At 48.0% G+C, this 24,340-nt stretch overlaps 1 protein-coding gene across 2 annotated transcripts; it reads left to right on the top strand.

Annotated features, from left to right (window-relative positions):
• The first annotated feature begins 6,521 nt into the window (after positions 1 to 6,521).
• Positions 6,522 to 24,263, top strand: LOC120542416 (heat shock protein 75 kDa, mitochondrial-like). 2 transcript variants are annotated; one of them, XM_039774893.1, is made up of 14 exons: positions 6,522 to 6,734; positions 8,583 to 8,747; positions 9,391 to 9,473; positions 9,787 to 9,927; positions 15,975 to 16,046; positions 17,064 to 17,224; positions 19,202 to 19,311; positions 20,089 to 20,162; positions 20,504 to 20,659; positions 22,215 to 22,335; positions 22,571 to 22,640; positions 23,473 to 23,620; positions 23,792 to 23,977; positions 24,094 to 24,263. In XM_039774893.1, exons 1-14 carry the CDS (start codon positions 6,632 to 6,634, stop codon positions 24,244 to 24,246), a joined length of 1,743 nt encoding a protein of 580 aa, XP_039630827.1. In that variant the 5' UTR covers positions 6,522 to 6,631; the 3' UTR covers positions 24,247 to 24,263. The 2 variants fall into 2 exon arrangements, with proteins under 2 accessions (XP_039630827.1, XP_039630826.1); XM_039774892.1 differs by having other exon boundaries at positions 8,580 to 8,747.
• Positions 24,264 to 24,340: the final 77 nt, after the last annotated feature.

Genomic DNA, 24,340 nt, shown 5'->3' with positions numbered 1-24,340 from the left:
CTGCAGCCGCCAGTGAACGGCGACTACGGACGGCTGCTGGACGCGACTCAACTCGCAGGTCAGGGGAGCGAGGCTGGAGGGGTACAGGAGGGCGGGCAGACAGATACACGTGAAGGGCAGTAAATGATGCCCAGGTACTCTACGGCTGTTTCTGTCCTCCATGCACGTCAATGCCATTCTGCCACAGGAGGAGAGCACAGACCCCCGAGGAACTCCCTCTGTGCCAGTGTACTATACAGGTAGGTAGGCATGAAAGGTGCTACAGCATACAATAGGGAGGAAGAGAAAGAAGGTGCCAGCCCTTGAGTGCCACTTCTGACACGTTACAAACTAACTAAAAAAATGGAAGCGACAGAAAAGACCCTCGGCTTAGGGCAGCACCAGGGCCAGTTAGTCAGATGGCATTCCACGTGGCGCCTGCCAGGCAGCAAAGCACAGAACTGGCCTGCAAGTCATGGCAGTAAAATGCAGCTTCGTGAGCAGGGGTCCACATAGATGGGCACCACCGGTCAGTCTGAGAGTTTTCAAGAAAGGGGGGCACCTCTCAGCGCCACTAGATGGGCCAAAGCTTACTCAGGCTGGACGACCCACTTGGCCGACAGCGGGACCAGGCGGTGGGCAGCAAGTGTTCCTCATGGTGGCACCACAGTTCATGCTGCTGCTTCACAGACTTAGCAACGGGTGACTCGGACGCAGGGACAGTGTGTGCCCAGTGACATCGGGCTGCATAATGGACGGCTCAAACGGGACGGTGCAAAAATCAGACATCCACTTGTCACTGCAGCGCCTGGTGACATCACCACTCACATGTGAACAGTTGGCACTGGGGTTCAAGACACAGAAAAAGGAGCATATTGTGACATCTGATCTGCCCGACAGATTCTCATACCGCATGGCACCCGTCTCACGGCAACGGACCAAACAGCTAGCATGGCAAGACGACCTGCTGCAATCCCTTGGTAGAGTAAGCCTGGCACGTCCCACAAGGCCAACCCAGACTAGGGCTTGTACCCACTTCTGGCACTCTCTGAAACCCCGACTGTGGCCTTCAGAGACGTCTGGCGGACAAAGTGCGCCACTCCAGCACTGCCACCATCTCTCCTTTAGCACTTGCTTCTGAACCCACATGCACACATCTGCCCCCTTTACCAGGTCAGTGGCCTGGGCGCAACGATGCCCTGACACGGGTTCAACGGCGTTTGTCTTTTAAAGGCGGGCCAACCCCGGTGAGGGACCCACGGGGGTCTCGCTAATTTTATGCCTCCCTGGGCCCGCTTGTTGAAGGCGCGCACAAAGGAGACAAGGGGGCCTTGTGTGGGTCGCTGGCCGCCATTCAAGGTCAGGGCGTTCACAACACGCCCCGCGCTTTGCCACCTCGTCACTCACTCGGCGTGTTTGTAAACTCGGACGCTTTCCGCATTTTCACACAGCCTCCCCGCACTGCCAAAGGCGAGGGAACAATGGCACCTTCACCCAGTGGCGCGGGGTGGCTGCTTTCTGTTTTCACCATGGCAACCTCATAATGGCCACCAGGAAAGGAAAAAAGAAAAACAAAACAAAAAAAGAAGTGGAGCGGAGAGAGGGCCGCGGTGGGAATCGGGAAAGGCCAACGGAGAGCCAGCGCTCCACCCGTCCACACCCAGCCATCCTGTCTTTGTCATTCCAAACGGAGGTCCTCTCTCCCTATTGGTGCCCACAGCGGTGCCCATTTGACGAGCAGCTGAGCGGACCGTATGCCGGCTGGGCCGCGTGCCACCGAGGTGTCCGAGGTCATTGACTTTTTTGTTCGCATGGCACTACGGCCGACAAGCTCAGCCATCCACTGCGCACTGGCACACACCACTGAGCGCCATTAAATATTAATGACGCCAAAGGAAGCTCTTTCTGCCGGCGCTCAATGCGTCTCTCCGGCCTCCTGTCTCGTTTGCATTTGCGTCGACGCCCACTTGGTGCCGGCCCAAGCCGCGGCGGCTGGTGAATAGCTGACCATCCATCACCCGGGCGGCCATTCACTCGGCTGTTTTGTCTCGCTCGTCTTCTCGAGTGCTTGGCACTTTTCAGCTGTCTGCCGGCCTCAATGGCTTTTGTGCGTCTCTTTTCTCGCCGATTACTCCGCTCCCACCATAACGCGTTCCCATAGACGTTTCACCTTGCAGGCCTGGCTGGCTGAGTATCTCAGCGTTCACCGGCGTGTCACGTGGCATGTGGAAGGGCACCAGGGCAGAACACACAAGTGCCGATGAATCAAGGAGCACATTTCATATAGTGCCTTTCCATCCCAAAGCACTTTACACATACAGTACAAAATGGGGGTCTGCAGAGGGGCAGGACTGGCAGTCGACATGTTAGTCATGGGGTTGGGGGGGGGCACCAGCAGGAAAAGCAGGCTTCTCGGCCAGTAAGGGTCGCTCGCCAACCTCTTAGTCTGCGATGCCACCTGGAATGCCCCGAAGTGGATAAAGGGCCCGCTGTCACTGTCCAACCTGCACAAACAAAGGACAGCCTGTGTGCCACCATGACCCTGCGTCGTTTCTATTAGGCATGGTAGTCCTGGAGTAGGGCACAGAGGGAAGGGCTGGACTGGCATTGCCAGCAGCCAAAAATAAAGGAGCATGGGGACTGTGGAGTGTCCCATGTCACTCACAGTTGAACAGTTTTCAGCATCCCTTAACATGGAGATGGTGCCAGTCGCCCAGTCCGTCTTCGCCCTTATGGCTGGCATGATCACTTCTCTGACGATGATTTCACTTCTCTAAGCCCTTCATTATTTCTGATCCATGGCGTCTCCTGTAGCCCCTCCATATAATCACAGGTGGACTGCAGAAATGCCCAAGCCGTCAAGGCAGCAACCCGCCCGTACTGATGGAACCCTGGGCACAGGATGTGCCACAGGATGCATGCCTAATGAAGACCACCTCACAGTGTCACATGACACACCACCCCCCTACTCAGGACATGTCCACCTCCTGGAGGCCTCCATCGCCAGTCTGTCCCCCGGGCACACGCGTGTCTTTACTTCTCACGCTCTCCACCTGAAGAAACACTCGATGGATGCCCTCATCCTACTTCACTCAGTTACAGCCTCTTCATCCGCATGCTTGGCACACCCCTACCACCTTTGGTGCAATACATGATGTAGAGATGTGAAAGACGGACTGGCACTGGCTACCTGTGGGCCTCAACTAGAGAATGGATGGCACATAGCCTGGACCATGCATGTCCCACTGGGCACCTCTGCCCTCCCACTTTGTTTCAGAGCTGCCAGCCGTGTCCACTTTGTTTCTTCAGTTGTGCAAAAGCCTGCTGTGGGAGTGAGGGGGCCGAGTGCCAGTGTGGCTGGACTATCATCCCCTCCTGGTCTCACCTTTGCTGGCAGGATTACAGTTGGCACGTGGGCCCCTGAACTGTAGAGTATGGACAATGAGAATGGATAATAATAATAATAATCATAATAATAATTCTTCTTTGCACTCCTACAGCGCTTTTCTCACTACTCACTCAAAGCGCTCAGCTATTGCAGGGCCCAACAGAGCAGAGTCCCTTTTGGCATTTACGGGATTCGAACCTTCCGATTGCCAGTGCAGATCCCTATCCTCAGAGCCACAGAATGGACAGAAACACCCCAAGTGCCACCTTCTGACAAAAGTACAAAGAGCCACAATCAGCAAGCGATTCCAGCAGTCACTAAAATGATGCAAAGGAACGGGCATGAAAGCTGCTGTGTGGCACTAAGACAGGCAGGTGAGCCACAGGAAAACATCACAAAGCAACGGCCAAAAAATCCAATGGCACAGCAGAGACCCCTGGTGGGCACCGAGGGAAGTGCAGCAGACGGCGAGCGGACTGAGCTCTGCAGACTAACAGGTTCATTGTGCTCATCTACTGCCCAGTTTGTGCGATGTGTGAGTCACCAGACGTCATTGGCAGGGCAGAGGTCCGCATGAGGGTCAGTGAAGATCACTTCAGACGTGTGGGGGGTGCACAACTGAACGACAAAGGTTTACATGGCACAGAAGAGCTGCCGACTTGGATTTACCTGGGCACGCTCATGGCCGCTATCATTTTGGCATTCCCTATATACTGGGGAGGACATGGGTGGCATCCTAAAGCCACAGGCAACGGGCGGACTATTTCAGGAGACAAGTGAGAGTGGCGGCATGAAAGGGAAAAGAGAAGAAATAAGCGAGAGATGAGAGGAGGCCAAGCGCCCCCGAAAGTAAGCGATAATCCTGCTTGACAGCATTTTCATCAACCGAGATGCCACCGGCCCCATCACCAAGGCCCCATTGTGTGGCTTATGACACAGTGACGAGTGACAGGTGTGCCGTCTAATTAAGAAGCTGAGCAGGGCGAGTGAGAGGAGCAGGTGGCAAGAGCCTGGCAGGTGTCCAGCCTGGATGGCAAACAAGTGTCAGCCTTAGTGGACATCTGTGCGGGCAGACATGTCGAGGAGCTGCACTGCTGGAATGATTTGGACCAAGGTACGCCCCCATACAAGGGCACGGAGAGGATGTCACACAGCAAAGGAGATCCCTCACAACCCACTGTGACTGCGTCCCGTCACCAGCCTCCACATCGCCCGCACAGTTAGCACCGGGGTGAGACACTGGGCTGGCACGGCCAGTGGGATTAGAACAGCCATCCTCTAAGTAACATCCGGGAGAGGGGGCAGAGCTCTGCCATATGTGAAGTACCCGCACACAGATGACATCACGGACACTTCAGGCTCGACCGTCTGGTATCATGGACCTTCTGAGAGAGGGCTGGCGTCAAGGGCGTGTGGCTGGCATAGTGCTTAACATGGGGAGTCCAGATGAGGGTCTCACAGAGTGGGCGACCGTTCCACCATCACGCAAGTGCTTAAACGGGCACTCGGACACTGGCCTCCCCGTCAGGAGGTGCCTCGGGCCTGCATCTGCATCTCCTTCATGTGCTCCTCCACATTCGCACAATCGCCTTTTATTCTCAAACTCCTCCTCCCCCCGCCAGAGCGACATTCCAGGCAGTGAACTCTGGGACACCTGAGCCTGAGAGCCATCATCACAGCAGCGACCACGTGCAGCTGGCATTCCTTATCGGGGCAGGGATCAGTGCGTGAGCACAGGTGGGCAGAGAGGGGCTGCCACCCCATACTGACAGAAGCTGAGATGAGAAGAGCCCACCAGTGTGGGAAAAAATCCAATGGATGTATGGGTGAGGAAGAAATAGGGGCCTCAAAATCAATGGACGGTCAAACCTCTTTATCACACAGAGGTGCCAGTCACTGCTGGCACAAGCTTGCAGTTGACAGCTGACCTGAAATGTAAGGCAATTGTCACATGGATGGAAAAAAGGGCTCCAATGTGGAGGGACCAGGACCGAGACTGAACAGAAATGCCCCATTATGAAAAAGTGACAGGTCACGTATGGACCATGTTCACTAAGGACGGGCCGCCGTGCTCTGAGGATGGCGCCAAAGACACAACCCCACTTAACTGGTATTAAAGAATCATGAAATGTGGGCAAAGTGCTACTGGGGTGTCATGATATGAATAAGCTGAAGAAGTGACTGTTCGGGTGTATGGCGTGCATGGCGTGTGCATACAGATGTACTGCACAGAAAGAAGGTGTGTGTGCCAGTGCGTACTTCACATAAAAGACGAGTATTCTGTAAGCAGACCACGTACGTGAACACAATGGAGCCGCAGTATCTGTGCCTAGGATTGTAGAGAAAAGCCAAGCAAAATGACACCTTTTATTGGCCAACTAAGAAGATTACAATATGCAGGCTTTCGAGGCAACTCAGGCCCCTTCTTCAGGCGACATGTAATCCTTGATGTGCCCAAGATTGAAAGGCAGATGACAGAGAAGGCAAAGTAAGACAGCAAATGGAAGGCGAGTTAACTAATAAGAGCCTTAGGGCCGGGTAGGCGACGACCTGTCGAGGACTGGGTGGCGCGTCACTGACATTTACTCGGCAATAAAACGCTTGGAATTGACGGGCAGATGAATCTTGTAGGCAAGTGGTGGTAACTGTCCAAAAAAATATTTATTTATTTATGTTTCTTCTGCCCTCACAAGCCGAAAAACAATGTAGTCAGGACAGACAAACAGCCAGCAAACAAACAAGCAAACAAACAAACAAACACTCAACTCCACACACGACACTCTTCTTTTTCCTGAACCTCCTCCCCTGCACCCCAGAGGCCGTTTTATGAAGACTGGCAGTTGTGTCTCTGCCCGCCCCTCTTTTTTTTACTTTTTAGAACACACTGCCTAATGGCAATTTCTTCCCCTTATCGTTACACGCTCATTAGTGAAAGCACATTAACCAATCTTCGCCAGCGGATACTACCAGTAAAGCAGAGCCTCACACGCCGCCTCCATCTTTGTGACCATTCGACCTCCTGCAGCTACGGCGGGGATCAGCAGAGCAGACAGCGAGGAGGGCGGGAAAAGCCCTGGAGGAGGGCGGCTCGTGACGTCATCTGGAGGCGCCGGAACTGCTTACATGCCCGTGACTCACGCGCCTCGCCTCTGCGCCGGAATCGACTCTTTCTGGTAAGGACACATGGAGTAGAAGTGCTGCGGGGACAAGGGGGACGCTCGGCGCAGTCACTGAAAAGCAGAATTCAAGCACTCGAAGAGCGACATGTTTCTCAGCACGGGTTTGCGGGCTTCTCTGAGGACAGGGCTCCGGCTTCCACTTGTCTGGCGGGGCGTATGTAGCATCAACTCAACGTACGCAGCTCGAGGTTTGCAGCGATTTTTATTTGTTTATGGCGCGACTGGTGGAGCTTTAAAATGATTTGACTTAACGCCAGGAAACACAGTTTGAGGGCGTGTGATTTGCCAGTTTGCAGTCCGAAGCGTCTCCGACGGGCTCAGCCTCTGGCCGGTGTTTCTTTTATTTATCACCCGTCATAGGTGACCCAAGGCCACGGCGCTTTACAAGGTCAGTAAAGGCGGTTCAGGTGCAAGAAGCAGAATTAGGGTGCCTGTGATGTACCGGAGCACAGAACGGTTGGAGCAGAAGGGCCTGCAGGTGATCTCCGTACTCTGAGAGCGTTTAACGATTGTATCGGACTGGATGTCGGCGCTGATGAGCCGGCCGGGGGCCGATGGGTTCATTACGTTTGGTCCTTAGTGCGGCTCAGGTAGCAAGCAGCGTTCTGAACGTGTTGTATTGGATTAATACGTCAGTTAAGGAGACCGTTGAGAAATGAATGGTCGTAATCGAGTCGAGAGGTGATAAAAGCCATGGCATGGCAGACCCGCACAGCTTTGAAGGTCAGGAGTTTGGGAAAAAAATAAGCAGTTTGCTGTATTGGAGCCAATTCTGACAGCATCGAGCACAAGCCTGCCCACCCACCCAGTTACCTCAAATGTGTTTTTGGGTTGTGGGAGAGACCACCAGCCCCCAGTTATGGGGCTTGCACTGGAGTCTGAATTCAGGTCTGCGGATGTGTGAGGCAGAAATGCTAAGGAGTGCATCGCCAAGCTGCGTCTCGATAAGAAACTCCTGTATGTTCGAGTTGATTGTAAAATGCTGAAAGTTTATAGGGTCATTATTGTCAAATGTACAAAGTACTGTCACATTTTTAATTGCATGTGCTACATTACATTTACCTTTACATATTTGGCTGATGCCTTCATCCATGGTGACTTGCAGCAATTGAGACCCAGAGGGTGAAGTGACCTTCGTGTGGCCACATGGTATCAATAGTGGGACTGGAACCCTCAACCTGAGAAGTTCAAAGCCTTAACCACTACGCCACACTGCCTGCTAATTAACGTGTGATGGTGTATAAGGGAATGAGTGGACCATAAAGCAGTTCAGAAACCTACTTGAGCACAAGCAGTCCTGCCACCATCGCTCTCGAGGCCTTGCTCACGGCTGGGCTCTGACTTGAAAAGCCACTGTTCTGTGGGGTAGAGCATCAGCATTTAGTGGAACGGCCTAAACTGAGAGATGGATGGTCAGCGCGTGCCCCAGGGAGGTCACACTGAGTCACAATTGCATGTTGTATTTCTAGTGTGTGCGCCCTGCGGTGGGCTGGCACCCTGCCCGGGGTTTGTTCCTACTTTGCGCCCTGTGTCGGCTGGGATTGGCTCCAGCAGACCCCCGTGACTCTGTAGTTAGGCTATAGTGGATTGGATCATTAATTTCTGCAGTGTGTTGGCAGGCTGAGTGGTTACAGTAGCTAAGCCATCAGGGTTACTGGTTGAGTTTCAGCCTCTGGCTCACTGGGGGATGTTGTCATTTAATGTCCTGGAGCTCCATATACCCGTTGCCGTCTCTTTAACTCTGTAAAGTTGTGTTGAATGATGGTAAGGGTGAGGCTTTGCACATCTGGAGCCTGTCTCTACAGTTTACAGTGGTGTGATACTTGGACCAGTTGCTTTGTTCTAGACAGTTCTAGACTCGTGGCACTGTGTACTGAGCTGTCCTGACCCGTGCCTTCCTTGTTTATTATTTCACACCCAGAACATTCAGCATATTATGGGCATGTGTCCTATTCAGGCCCGTCTTTGTGCCGTTTCTCTGTTTGGTCCCATGATTCTCTTTTTATTTTCGTGTTTGTTTCCTCCTTTCTCAGCAGGAAGTGGTGGAGTCAGCAACCGATGGCCGGGCAGTTGTCCGCGTGGTTCATGGTCCCGTCTGCCTGGTTCATTTCCCAGCTGTCGGCCCTACAGTTCCCAGCAGGCTGAAAGCAAAGAGGAAGAGCCTTTACACAGCATCATCAGTGACACAGAAGATGTGGAAGGTAAGCTGTGGTCTGGGCAGGCCTCTTTCAGCTTACGTTTAGTTGAAATGAGTTTATTAGAAAGTGCTGCCTTGAACAGGCCTTCTGTGATTCACATTTGACTTGAGTTCTTCCTACCTTTGTAATCCTAGAAAGTTGCATCACATGGGCAGAAGGATCTGAACGGAATGCTACTGATAGGTCAGAAATTCTGTGCCCTCCTTCATGCTCTGTTACACAAATGAATAAGAAGCAGGCAGATGCCTGGATGAAGCTAACAATGGCAGTTTAAGATCAGACTGTTGTAATCTGCAGTTGAGCGCAGACTCGTGCCAAGAAATCAAAGTAGATTGGGCTAAGTGGGAAAGGCACTATATATAAAGGGGATCGGCCAAGCATCGGATTGAATGCTGCATAATCACGAGTCCAATCAGAGTTCTCCAAAGGCCAGCTGTCGGGACATTTTGGCGTCAGGGTTGGCTGATTTGCAGATGCGTTTCTGCTTATGTCCTTTTCATCCATAGTTTATGTGATGAAGTTCTGTATAGCAGAGGCTGGCAGTCTGCTACGGTGAATGATTTGTCTTTTTGTTTTATTTCAAACTCGTTTATCCACGTATGCTGGGACTCTCTCAGAACTGACATGTCCTCCTATTTTTTTTCAGGGTCATCTTTCCAACACGAGTTCCAGGCTGAAACCAAGAAACTGCTGGACATTGTAGCGAGATCTCTGTACTCTGAGAAAGAGGTGAGCTCTGCTGCCACAGCTGCTTGGCACTGGCCTTTTCTCACAGTTGTCACTCATTATTTTAATGCTATCATCATGCTGTATCGGTGCCCGCTCCCAGCCTTGGTAGTTCTGCAGTGATAATCTGGTCAGCACTAGGAAGTGTAGGTGCTGCCGGTGGGCATATGAGGCCTGCAGTTGATGTGCATGTCGTAAGAACTTCACTGACCTTTTTGGGACACGGGTATCAGCTGAGTGAACCTCAATTTGTGTTCTTGGACAGGACATTCTTGCTGGCACTGACACAGTGCTTTGTGACCTTTTTGCTTTGTAGGTTTTTATCAGAGAGCTGATTTCTAACTGCAGCGATGCTCTAGAGAAGCTACGCCACAAGCTTGTTTCCTTAGAAGGGGAGTCAAGTCCCATGGAGATCCATCTAAAGACCAACCCCGAGAAACACACTATCATCATCCAGGTATTTCCTTGGCTGCGTTAGTGTCACTGCACTTTATCCAATCAAGTGTATAGCAGCTTCAATTTAGTACCGTTTCACTGTGGCCATTATGGGACACTAGGCACTTGAGACTTCTACTGCTGTGCGTTTTCAGTCTTTATTATATGTATAACTGCAAAAGTCCCTCTGTTTTCTGGGAGAATGAAGAATCAAGTTGTCTAATATTCTTTATTTGAGAATCCCCTGGTCACCTTTATTCTGGGCATGAAGGGTTGCTAAATACCTGTTTAAACACCAATGAGTCCAAAGGTTTTAAAATGACATCCTCATTAATACAGGAAACGGCCAGGGAGTGATGAATAGAGGAAGACCACAACAATACAAAGTAAACCAAATATGACAGCAGGGCTGGGCGGCGTATCGAAATGTTAACATAAAAACACAGGGATATAAATACAGGTGCCGGTCCTAAAATTAGAATATCATGACATATAAAGTTGATTTATTTCAGTAATTCCATTCAAAAAGTGAAACTTGTATATTAGATTCATTCATTACACACAGACTGATGTATTTCAAATGTTTATTTCTTTTAATTTTGATGATTATAACTGACAACTAATGAAAGTCCCAAATTCAGTATCTCGGAAAATTAGAATATTGTGAAAAGGTTCAAGACACCTGGTGCCACACTCACTCTAATCAGCTAATGAACTCCAAACACCTGCAAAAGCATTGAAATGGTCTCTCAGTCGAGTTCTGTAGGCTACACAATGATGAAGAAGACTGCTGACTTGACAGTTGTCCAAAAGACGACCATTGACACCTGGAACAAGGAGAGGTCATCGCTAAAGAGGCTGGCTGTTCACAGAGCTCTGTGTCCAAGCACATTCATAGAGAGGCGAAGGGAAGGACAAGATGTGGTAGAAAAAAGTGTACAAGCAATAGGGATAACCGCTTGTACCCTGGAGAGGATTGTGAAACAAAACTGTGGGGGAGATTCACAAAGAGTGGACTGCAGCTGGAGTCAGTGCTTCAAGAACCACCAGGCACAGACGTATGCAAGACATGGGCTTCAGCTGTCGCATTCCTTGTGTCAAGCCACTCTTGAACAAGAGACAGCATCAGAAGCATCTCGCCTGGGCTAAAGACAAAAAGGACTGGACTCCTGCTGAGTTATGTTCTCTGATGAAAGTCAATTTTGCATTTCCTTTGGAAATCAAGGTCCCAGAGTCTGGAGGAAGAGAGGAGAGGCACAGAATCCACGTTGCTTGAGGTCCAGTGTAAAGTTTCCACAGTCAGTGATGGTTTGGGGTGCCATGTCATCTGCTGGTGTTGGTCCATTGTGTTTTCTGAGGTCCAAGGTCAACGCAGCCGTCTACCAGGAAGTTTTAGAGCACTTCATGCTTCCTGCTGCTGACGAACTTTATGGAGATGCAGATTTCATTTTCCAACAGGACCTGGCACCTGCACACAGTGCCAAAGCTACCAGTACCTGGTTTAAGGACCATGGTATCCCTGTTCTTGATTGGCCAACAAACTCGCCTGACCTTAACCTCATAGAAAATCTATTGTGAAGAGGAAGATGCAGTACGCCAAAGCCAACAGTTCAGAAGAGCTGAAGGCCACTATCAGAGCAACATGGGCTCTCATAACACCTGAGCAGTGCCACAGACTGATGGACTCCACGCCACGCCGCATTGCTGCAGTAATCCAGGCCAACTAAATATTGAGTGCTGTACCTGCTCATACTTTTCATGTTCATACCTTTCAGCATTTCTAAAAATCCTTTTTTTGCATTGGTCTTAATTAATATTCTAATTTTCTGAGATACTGAATTTGGGACTCATTAGTTGTCAGTTATAATCATCAAAATTAAAAGAAATAAACATTTGAAATCCATCAGTCTGTGTGTAATGAATGAGTCTAATGTACAAGTTTCACTTTTTGAATGGAATTACTGAAATAAATCAACTTTATATGTCATGATATTCTAATTTTATGACCGGCACCTGTAGAGCGGAGTACGGATTGAGGCCGTATCGTTTATATCCAGTTATAATAAAGTAATGTTTTAATCTGAACTCCAATGTGCCACTCGATGCCACGGCCCACCTGCCAGGTTGTTCTGCCTGCCTAAGGTAAAGTCATCCCTAATGGAGGATTGCAGGAATTGTTGGGTAGAGGGGTCCTGTCATCGGATTAGCTGGCCCAGCGCTGACTCAGCTGTGGAATGGCCAATGGGGGAGGCAGCTTGATGGTTGAGGTCTCCAGGACTATTATGGGATGTCATCTACTGTTAAATTCTGCTCCGGACTTTTAAAATTTTTATTTTTATACTGTATTGAGGATTTGTTGTATTCTGTGTATTGTATTGTACTGACCTTGACCCCCACGACGAGACATTCTCGGAGGTAATTTCAAGTCCGGCAAGACAAGAGATTTTGAAAAAGTCCTGCCCTCCTCTCAAACATTTACTGCCGCGCACACAGTGCAATCATTTCTTATTCGTGTGTATTGTCGGACGCACACAGTTCATGCGCTCTCAGCTCCTCGGTTACATCCTTTACAGTATTTTTAGACATACGATCTTTTCGTTTCCTTCGAAGTCGTCCTTTTATTGACAATAGTTTTATACGTTCAAGATGATGCGTCAAAGACTAAGCGAAGAAGAAAGGGCAGCAGTGCGTTGAAAGAGGCCCAAAAGCGTTGGAGAGAAAAGAATTCAAAAAAGGAACAATAATAATCAAAGTGCAAATTCAGAAAATAAGGAAAGTCTTAATCAGCCTGCACCAAGTGGAATTGAAAGCCTAGCAGCTCCAAGCAGGGACAGAAATAAAAGGCAAAGAGTAGAAGACAAAGTAAAGCGTCGCAAAGCGGCCGAGCAGGTTAGAGATGATGAAAGTACTAAAATTCAAAAAACTGATAGTGAAGACCGCATTTGTGCTAACAAACGGAAATTATTACTCGGTGAAATAATGGAACGGCAAATAGAGATTGAGTGTGTGGACATAGGAGATATGACAGAGGTATGTAGATATTGTTCAGCTTTCAAGTTTTGAGTCGTCTAATTCGTGTTGCGTATCCGCGAGGATTAAAAGATTTGTTATTTGGTGAAAGTGAAATCTACAAACCCTACAGGCAAAATATGAGTCTACAATAATCTGTTCACGTTCACATCATTCAGTGCTCAGAGCGTAGATTTACTCGATTCAGGACCTTACGCTATGAGAATCTGTGGTCCTGCAACAATTAAAGCTACGACAAGTTTAATCTCGAAGAAACTACAGTTTGGTCAGTTTTATATTTCTTATCACGGAGAACCAATGCAACATAGAATCAAAATACTTAAACGATCAGACATATTAGAAATTCTACAGCCAATAATGGATACAAATCCATCCGTCCAAAAGCATCACACTTTGCACTAAATGTATCTGCAAAGCACAGACAAAGAAGTATTCTTGGAATTTGGATTTGTTGTGTGGTGAAAGTGAAATCCACGTACTCGAGCGGCAGAGACGTGAAGTGGCTGGCGCGTAGCGCAGGCAGGTGAAGCCCCCTAGCTGTTTATACTTTAGGACGAGTTATTTCTCTATGCTTAATACGTTCAGCGCTGCACGTTATATTACATCCAACTGGGCACGGTTTGAAACTGTGTGCCCCCGCCATGCTTTATCTACAGCCAGGTGGGTCACTAACTGAGGCTAATCTGTAGTCAGAGCGATAGGAAATAGTTAGAATATTTCACTTCAATTTATTCTAACGGACTCTCCCTATGCCATGCACTGATATACACAGCTAAGACAATCTAAATAAGTAACACACAAAATGTGTTTTACAGATGTATTTCTTAAAAACCGATTTCAGTACATGTCTGATGTAATCAGATTCCATTAGGCCTAAGTGGGCATCCTGTTAACATAAATGTAAAATATTAAAAAGTAAAAGCATGTTTTATTACAGAGTATACTTTTGTAATACAGAAGCTTCTCCTACAGCTGGTGCAGGAGGAGGAGGAGGAGGAGGTAACTGGCAGAATTTCAGATGCCATTGGATCGGTCTGCTCACCAGCTCATCACAGAAACGCCATCCTGCCGAGGATCAGAGCAGAAAATGATTGAGTGGGCACTGTCAAAAGTCCTGTCCTCCGACAGGAAATTCAAGCATCTTGTCCCTCCCTGGCAAGACTTAGTGGCACTTGAAGTGGTACAGAAAGGCCGGAAACCTCTTTAGGAACTGACAGATGCTTTGTCTGGAGTGGATTGTGCTACCCTTTCATATGTCCAAGCAGCGCTCCAGCTTTTCACCTGTCCCCTCCTGCCTCACGATGACGGCGACCGTGAGCTTGGCAAATCCATCAAATGTGTCATCTAGCGACCTATTGCACATGGCATCATTTTTCAATCCATGATTTCAATCCACTTACATTGCAGCTGACAGGATCGAGGCACTGAAGCGCAGAGCTGTATTGGAAATGGACTCTGCTGTGAATAACCCCGCGTCTAAGCCTGCCAACCGGCCAACGGTGGGACCACTACAAAAAATAAAATCCCTTGCAGGCTTCTTCATGCAGACCGTGTCCCCCACCTGCCCCACAGCATCAAAGACGCCAACAACTGAAAATGAACTGTCCAACTACGTAGTGTCTGGGGTGCCAGAGCACTAAGCAGGAAGGAACACGCGGTCCTCTTCCCCACTTTAAGCTGCCTGGTATAAAAATACTTTTGTGTTCCTGCCACCAGTTTGCCATCAGAGAGGGTGTTTAGTTGCAGTGGCGACGTTGTCACAGGGCATCCTTGAATCCTGAGGCGGCTGACAGGCTGGTATTTCTAGCACATACTCTTTAGGCTAAGATGAAACGCTTAGGTACGCCAACCTCGGCAAAGCTACCTTGCAGTGTCTGTGGCTTTCCAGCTTGGTGCTGTTTGCACAGCTGGGTACAATCTTTCTTAAGGAAACCTAAATGCACTTGTTGTTGGCTACAGTTTGGAGCAAGTAAGGGACGATCGTATATCTATTTATATTGTTAAGTATTTATTATTTGATCTTAGCCGTGTTGTAGGCTGAACTTTCTTAGAATTTCGAGTACATTTTCAGAGCACGTAGGCCTGACATTGTTTCCTTTACACGGTTCTTAACCTGAAGGCAGACACAGTAGTTCTTTTAGGTACTGTGGGTCTGTAAGTTAAATTTATATTCATTTATTACGTCTTTCTGCCTTTATTTTTTATAAATATATTCTTGTGACATCAGTTGTAAGCCAAAGCCATACAAAAAATTTTTACACAAAAAATGTAGTTCTATATATCGTGTATTGTCATTCATCCATCATCCAACTCGCTATTTCCTAATACAGGGTCACGGGGGGTCTGCTGGAGCCAATCCCAGTCAACACAGGGCGCAAGGCAGGAACAAACCCCGGGCAGGGCACACACACCAGGGACAGTTTAGGATCGCCAATGCACTTAACCTGCATTTCTTTGGATGGTGGGAGGAAACCCACGCAGACACGGGGAGAACATGCAAACTCCACGGACCCGGGAAGCGAACCCAGACGGGTCTCCTAACTGCGAGGCAGCAGTGCTACCCACTGTGCCACCGTGCTGCCCTATTGTCATTCATCCAAAACTTATCGAGACGTGACTGTGTGTGTCGCCTGCCAGGATTGACCCCTTGACCGCTGCGTGGACCTGCTCAAGTCTTTGCTTGTCTGTCGAGTCTAAGCGGCTCCACTTCTGTCCGGTAGCCCTTTTGATTCTCGCACCCTGAGCCCTGCTGTGCGGATTCTGGTGTTCCAGTCTCCATTCCTGTGCTGCCACCTAATGAACTGTAAGGAAGCTACTCGGCTGTTCTTTCTGTCCTGTCATCACCTTTTTGGAAACGCCATAGTTTAAAAAAATTACAAAAAAAAATGGGTGTGTTAATTTTAATAAAAGTAAGAGGCTGAACTTTATTTTCTGTCTTTTGCTCTTCATCCAACTCTGCATTTGCCACTTTTTTTGTTTTGTCATTTGAGTGCTGCTCTTATCCTTCTGCTAAGAAATGTTTGTCTTTCTCTCTTGTAGGACACTGGCATTGGAATGAGCAAAGAGGAATTGGTGTCAAATCTTGGGACGATTGCACGCTCTGGTTCAAAGGTAAGTTGATGCCACAGTTAGCGGTGGCTGGAGCCGAGTTTCTAGAGATGCCCTCGATGTTCTTCACTTGAAAATCGGTCAGAGTTGCCACTTTCTTCATGTGTGCTCAGACATTATCTGCTCCAAGTTGTTTTTTTGTAAGTTAGGTATAACATTTTTTTTAGTTTTTTAATGGGGGTGTCAGATCTTTACAAAGACTGTCAGATGTGCTGAATACAATTCAGGGTCATATATCGGGGGTCAGTGCCAATCACAGGGCCCACTCTCACACCGTCACAAAGAGCCTGCAAAGTCTCCACAGGTAGCGGAAGTGTCGTGTCTGTAAGGCGAAAGCTCCCGCTGCTGCACAGTTGGTGAAGTTGGGCTCCTCCTGATCGTCATCAGCGTCCCAGTTAGGTTGTTTTAGGTTCTGTTTTCTTAAGGTTACAAATTGCAAGCTGGTGCAAAACTTGCTGTGGTATCCCATGTAAACGTGTGCATATGACATCCCGGGACGCCACATGGTAACCCGACATCGGCGGCCATCTTAAGCAGGGGTGAGCTGTATGCTCAGTGATGATCAGAACTGACCGTGCAGACACAATAAAACGCATCTACTCAGGCCTGCGCAGGGTCTTTGTGTTTTTTACATTCACCACCCCCCGAAGCCCCCCCCAAGACTTTGCCCTTTGGTAATGATCTCAAACTTTGGTTAACACACCCTGCTTGTGCTTTGAAGTAAATGTCTATATCACTCTCATATAGGAAGGACATGAGCCATTCTGATCTTTTACTCTTATTTGCGAGAGGCCTTGACGCCTCTCGTCAGGCTTTGATGCGGCACATCGGTTGCCTGTTTACCCGGCTGAGTGTGTAAAGTTGTGACTTCCATGTATTTTGTCGAATTCTTCTGTTCACTACTTGCTCACCTAATAAGTTGGTATCCACATTATTATTGACCTTTGTTTCCTTGGACACAAAGGGTGGAACTACTTGGGTGAATTGTGCTAAGGGTCTCTCCGTCTGCTTTCTCAACAGGCATTCCTTGATGCCCTGCAGAACCAGTCCGAGGCAAGCAGCAAGATTATTGGCCAGTTTGGTGTGGGCTTTTATTCTGCTTTTATGGTGGCTGACAAGGTGGATGTTTACTCCAAGTCTGCAGAGCCGGGCAGCGATGGGTATAAATGGTCATCTGATGGGTAAGATGCATGGCCGCAGGCTATTGACCGCATCTGGCGAGCACTACACTACTGGACGTTTGAAATTGAATTTCTTATTTACAGTTTGATGCGGTGTTAAAAGTCTTAGGAATGTTTTCTTCCATCGTTTATTTTCTTTAATAGGCTCTTTTTAAACGTTTGTTATTTATTAGGGTGTGAACATCATTTTTTTAAAAGATCATCACATTCAGCCTATCGTATCTTCTCAACGTCTGTTCGGTTAACTTGAGACTTGTCTGTTCCTACTTGTTCTGTTATTCCGTATGTTGATGTTATTTTATGTTCATGTTAGTGTAAAATCTTCCACCTGTGCCACCATCCTATGGCTGAAAGAGCTAATTTCATAGTTCTGGCTGACATGCCCCCCTAAACCACGATCTCCCTCCATTATATTACCGAGAACTAGTGCAGTGTCTTGTCCTCTTTTAAACCACGGAAATGAAGCAGTAATGGAATCATGGGTAAATGCCCTGAACAGTACCATCTGTTGGTGTCCTCTGGCACTGCGCTGTTTTCCATTCACAGGTTCTGTGGCATCTGCCAAGAGATGCCAGGGGACACTGAGGGGTACAGGGAACAAAGAAGAAAGCCGACCAACACGCCTTTTACAAGTTTACTGTTTTATTTATTGTCAAAGTTACAAATGGAGTGACAGTGTTAGCACAAAAATGTCATTGGATCCTTGATCTTGATATTCATGTATCTGTAGAGTGCGCTGTAAGATTAAATGAGCGGGATTTCAATTGTGGTAAAGTCACTGTTGGTGCCTCCAGGACAGGCGTGGCTGAGTGCCACCTGCGATGACCCTAAGGAGCAGTTGGGGTGCCACTGAGGACGTGACTGCTTCTGCTGAATTGCTGATTTAGAGAACGGAGTGAACTCTGCTGGCGTGCCATTCTTACAGCAAGGTCCTCTTGAGTTACGTCCATGAAGAATGTTTTAAGCTGGCCGCCTAAACCAAACACACCCGTGACCCACACCAGGCAGGGTGTCACATTACGTCTGTCACTAGAGAGGTGAGATGGGGTGAATGTCACTCGGCTTCTTTTAAAACTCTTTCCCAGCCCTGTGGAAATGCAGAAGCAGCGGTGCAGGCTGCAAGGACACTGGAGGACGACGGTAACATTCTGTGAAGGTGGCTCTTTGTATTCTGCTTGACCGAGTATGTGGACTGACTAAGAAATGAGATGATCAGCTTTAACGAACATTGGAGAGATGCTTTGGAGACTGTGGGACACTAGTTTGAAATGTGATGAGAAGAAACGACGAACATGTGGGAGTGCAGGGGAAGAGAAAGAGGGGAGGTGGCTGGATAAAGGAGAAGGTGCAGGGTTGATGATGATGATGGTAAAGAAGAAGCAGCAGCATATAAGGCATGTGTGTGTATGTGTGCGTAAACCCGGGCAGACTGAAAGGAGCACACCAAGTGTGGGAGGTCAGTCCCAATCCATCCTCCTTCACTGACGCCTTTAGACGTCGCCATCACAGTGTAAGAAGCACAGTAAAGACTTGCAGACCAAAATGGTGGAGGAGCAGGACTGATATGGGGTCAACGTTTGGCAGACGGTCAAGCTCTCATGGAGGATCAAGCACAGCGGAAGGTTTGAGTTTAAAGTGCTAAAGACATGAGAACATAATAGTCATAATGTGTACAAAACCGGGGCATTTGTGTAATTGATTTAAAACTGCGAACAGGCCAAAAATCACTGAACCGAACGTGCTTAGCCGTTCTTGAGCATGGCACTCGACACCACAGGGGCAGGACAAACAAATGCCCACCAAGTGCCCGTCCATAAAGCAATAAGGCAGCGTCCTTCACTACAATTGTGTTCATTTTTCAAATTCGAAGGAAACTCAAGTTCTTCACAACACGAGGGCTGTCACGGGGTGTGCTGTGAGCTTTTGTCGTGTTGTGTGTCATTTTTAACTTTTGGTTTGTTTTCCATTCCAATTTAGCTCAGGTGTGTTTGAAGTTGCCAAAGCCAGCGGCGTTAGACTGGGAACAAAAATCGTTATTCACCTCAAGGATGAATGCAAGGAATTTGCTTCAGAAGACCGGGTCAAAGGTAAGAATGTTTAGAGGCCTTATGTAATAAGAGTTACAAAACTAATTTACTGCCTCTGACAATCTGAACACATTCACTGACACCTGAATATGAATGTGCCCCACTGCCCTGAGCCATAATCCGAACTCTCGTCCTTACCTGAAAAACCTCGGGACACATTTGTTACAAAGGCATAAAGCTTGACATTACAGGCAATTTGTACGTAGGAGAGGGAATGCAGATTGGTGTGCTGCAGTGGCAGTTGGCTGTGCGCAGCTCAACAGGTTTATTACAGAGCCCATTGAATTGCATGTGCATCGCCACTTTACGGTGCAATAGTGGTGAGTGGAACCTCGAAACTGCTGTCTTCCTTAGCTAAAAAATCTCGGGACACGTTTGTCATAAATGCACACACCATAAATTACAGGTGAATTCTGAGAATGAGCAGGGCTGTTAGTAATGCAGATATCCATCTGTGAGTAGCAGCCAGCTCTGACGTTTGAGCTTCCGTGCGTACGGCCAGTAGCCACAGCAGGAAAGTGAGCGACTGAAATGCTGTCTTCCCTGTTTGAACTGATGGCGGCGTCCATTGTATGCCTGGAGGCACAAAACAGTAACACGTGCAGGAAGTCTCCTTCGAGCTCCTGCTGGCCGGCCCTGAGGCTCTGCGGTGAGAAGTTCGCTGCTCTTAATGGAGGATTCTCCTGATGCTGGCATTGGACTTTGTTGTTGATGCTAATGTCAAGTTTGCTTTTGTCTTCATCTTTATTTTTAGATGTGATTTTGTTTGTTTTCCAGAGATTGTGACTAAATACAGCAATTTTGTTAGTTTCCCCATCTTCCTGAATGGCAGGCGACTAAACACTCTGCAGGTGAGACGTGGGTCTTCTTTTCCAGACGGTACATCTTTGGCCTTGCTAGGTGGTGCGAGGCGTGTTGAGTGCTTAGTAAAGTGACAACTGAGCCGGCACCGCTAAGCCCCTAGGCCCCCTTTGGTAAGCTAACAACTACTTCTATAAAGATGCCAAGTGGGCTTTCTGCCAGAGTGTCACAGCAGAGCACTCTTGTCATCTGTTGGGAGATGCGTCTTCCCAGAATGCACTTCTGCCTTTTGATTTTCGCTGTCTTCTCAAGTGTTCTCTGAAGGCTCTCTGCTCGGTTTACTTTGTTGATGGCATGTCACATTCAGATTTTTTTTTTCCTCTCCCCCCAGGCATTGTGGTTGGCAGACCCCAAAGAGATCAGTGACTGGCAACATGAAGAATTTTATCGGTATATTGCACAAGCTTATGATAAACCACGATATGTTCTGCATTATCGGACTGATGCTCCACTTAACATCCGCAGCATCTTCTATGTGCCAGAAATGGTAATTGTTGGCTCCCGCAGTTTGTTTAATGCTAAAATGATGACGTGACGGCAATGCAAGAGCAGAGCAGAGTCCTGTTCCTACAGTTTATATATCAAACATTTTAAACCTCACTGATCACGCCGTGCAGAACTGCCACATCCCACGGCCCACAATGCCCAGCCATTTCATGCCGATTTACTCTGGCAGTGTCTTTGAATACTAAATGTGCAGGACTCCATGTAAATTATCTGGGGAGACGGACAGACTCGGATGGCTCTTCACAGTGCGCCATTCAGCAGCAGCAGCAGCAGGCGTGTGTCTGTAACAAGTTAGCGGACTGTGCAGGTACACAGAGTGTCGTGGCAGCAGTGGTTGCATACCCTCATCACACTCCCACCATCTCTTTGATTGGGCACTTCAGTTCTTTGTGTAGAGGTGCAGATGTTGCCTGCATGCTGAGCTCATTGATGGGGGGGACTTTGTACAGTTGGCGTGTCGTCAGTGTGCGTGTACCTTGTTTTTATTTCATCTTTGACGTTTAATTTTGAGTAAACTCTGTTAAACAGGGCTGCCCTGTCATGGCACAGATCTTTATAGAACCAAAATATTCTGAAGGCAAATGTGCATGTGAAGAGTCCGTTCAGTCCACTATACATAGTCACACAAAAAAACATGGCGGTGACTTGTAATGAGGAGATGTTCAAGTTTGAGGGCACCCAGTTGATGTTTTCTGTGAAAGATGCCAGCTAGTCAAGCAACTCGGGGGCCAGGGCCTCGCTGATTTGAACCTCATTGCTGCTGGGAGTCGGAGGGGAGGGGAGTGAAAATTAGAAAGTTAAGCCGAGACGTTTGTATAAGGGTACAGGGGATGTTGAAACCAAAACACCAGTGAGGACTGAGACCCGTCTAGAACTGTTTGCTTAGGCTGTCGTAACCTAACAATATCCTGTAAAAAGTGAAAACTATTGAACCGTAAAGTAACATAACCTTCTCAAAGCTGGGGAATCCAGTTCGGGGTCAAGGGGGCCATGGCTGTCCCAGTACAAACACAGTGAACCAAATGAGAGTAGTTTACTAAGCCAGCTTAACTGGGACTCTCGCTGTCCCTTTCTAGAATTGTCAACCTACTGTGGAAATGTCCAGTGACGGCACATTGACAAAGATCTGCTGACGGCCTTCATTATTTTGCGGTGACCGTTAAGGCAAATGCCGATAGTTAACGGGCTCCAGCTTGTAAATCTCAAAGTGTAGTGAACAGGGTTGGCATGCCTCTTGGCACTGATGGACTAGACTGGGTCAGAGGACATGCCACTCGACAAGGCGTTAACATAAAAGATGGGTCTGTTAGAAGACCCCCAGACAGTAAATGAATTTACTGAAAGTCCTAATGAGCACTTTTTTCCACCCGTGTGCCGTTTTTGCCATCTTCTCCGTCAATTTCAGTGTAATCAGTCTGCCTTTTATGAGGTGTGTGCTGATTTGATGTCATGTCATTCAGTAGTAAGATGTGACCCGTTTCCTTTGTCATTTCTTTACCACCTAACGTTCTCTTGCTACCACATTTCTTATGCAGAAGCCTTCCATGTTTGACGTGAGCCGTGAGATGGGCTCCAGTGTCGCCTTGTACAGCAGAAAGGTCCTCATTCAGACGAAGGCGTCGGACATTCTCCCCAAGTGGCTACGTTTCTTGCGTGGTAAGAGGTCTGAAATGTAACATGTCGTGCCCATGCAGTGGCACTCTTCACCTCTTGGATGTTTCTGTTACTGCATGGCATGTCTGGATGGCTTCAGTGACTCAAAGGCTTTGGCTTCTTACGTGTGGTGAGCAGTACGTTGGGATGTTTCCGAGCTGAGGTGGTGCCATTTTGAGATGTGTAGCAATAAGAGAATTTAGAATTTCTCCTGATTTATTTCATCTTTTCTGTTTAGGTGTTGTCGACAGCGAAGACATCCCCCTGAACCTCAGCAGAGAGCTACTTCAGGAGAGCGCGCTCATCAGGTAAGCAGATCGTTCACAGTCCACATCTCTGCTCGTCCTTACATCCGTCCACTCATTTTAGGCTTTGTCCACACTAAGGCACGTACTCCTGCTGTATGTGACGCACATCGGAGAGAAGTGAAAATGGAGAAAATTCCAAAGGGATCCAAATTTTTCAGAGCAGATTAAGAATACTTTCACATGTGCTGGACATGCGTTATGTGACTGGGACCGCGTTTGAATCCTTGATTTAAAAATGTACGCTTTTACTTCAGTTTACGCGATCTACATCATACTGCTTTTGAAAATTAAGATCATGCCAAAGGGAAGGTGGTGGATTTGATGAGCGTTTGGGTTGACTGTCTCTAGTCCAGCCATTAGTGCCCGGTTGCTGCTTGTTTTCTGACTGAATTGCTTCACTTTACTTTCCTGAGGGGTTTAGTGACACAAGTTATTGAACATGCCCCTTGACGTCCTTAAATTAAATTGCCAGTCCACTGTTTGTTTGGCACCTAAACCCTTCCACGTCTCGCTCCTCTTTCAGGTCCACAGGCACAGCACCCATAACTGCACACAAAGCAACAGCAGGGTTTTTTCGTTTGTCTTCTTTGCCATCCACTGTTGATGCGCTTATGGTGGACATGGTGACCTCGCATTTGATGAATTTGTGTTTATGATGTTGCAGTTATGGGGGGGGCAACTGTATCGCAAAATGAATTTGAAAGTCAGACACAAACGTTATAATGGAGTCCTTGTCCGCTGCAGTGCCAGTCATTTGATTTAGTTGTTGAGAGTTGCCCTGAATTGCGCTTGTGCCCCGTTTCATGTAAAGCTTGTCTTTTCTCTTTCCCAGGAAGCTAAGGGATGTTTTGCAGAAAAGGATTGTTAAGTTTTTTGTTGATCAAAGCCACAAGGAGCCAGAGAAGTACAGGAAATTCTTCGAGGACTATGGGCTCTTCATCCGGGAGGGTATCGTCACCTCAGCCGAACAGGATGTCAAGGTGCGGGCGCTCTCGTCGGTGCCCTGGGCGCCACTCACATGGGGAGGGAGATCTTTAGGGTTAATGAAGCAAGTAAAAGCACTTGGGGGGTCTCTGGGAGATGTCAGACTTAATGTCTCCACTGGCTACGGGTGAACAGCACTTTTACATTCACTGCCCTTTATTCTTTAGGAAGACATTGGGAAATTGCTGCGGTTTGAATCTTCCGTTCTCCCAGAGGGTCAGCAGACAAGTTTACAAGAGTACGCAGAGAGAATGAAGGCTGGCACACGTAATATTTATTACCTCTGTGCCCCTAACAGGCACCTTGCTGAACATTCACCTTACTTTGAAGCCATGCAGAAGAAAGACATGGAGGTGGGTTTAGAAAGTGGCAAGTAGTGTTTTCTTTTTGCTTGCTTTTAACAAGTCGTTGTGAAGCCGTGCCACTTGTGTACGCCACTGCCAAGGAATCCTTCATTTTGCTTTTGTAGGTCCTCTTCTGCTATGAGCAGTTTGATGAACTGACTCTCTTACACTTGCGGGAGTTTGACAAAAAGAAGCTCATCTCTGTGGAGACTGACATTGTGGTGGATCACTACAAGGAAGAGCAGTTTGAAGACTCAAAGCCAGGTGGGCACTTCTGAGCGGACCAGTTTTACGTTGGCACATCTCTGGAAGGAAAAGTGTTGTGTGTATTGTGGCCATTTTTAAAGGGGATGTTGACGTCGAGCGGGCTGC

This window comes from Polypterus senegalus, chromosome 13 (genome assembly GCF_016835505.1).
Source record: "Polypterus senegalus isolate Bchr_013 chromosome 13, ASM1683550v1, whole genome shotgun sequence".
Classification (NCBI taxonomy): Eukaryota; Metazoa; Chordata; class Cladistia; order Polypteriformes; family Polypteridae; genus Polypterus; species Polypterus senegalus.
The sequence above is the reverse complement of the archived record's forward strand: the minus strand, read 5'-3'. Positions and strand labels throughout refer to the sequence as shown.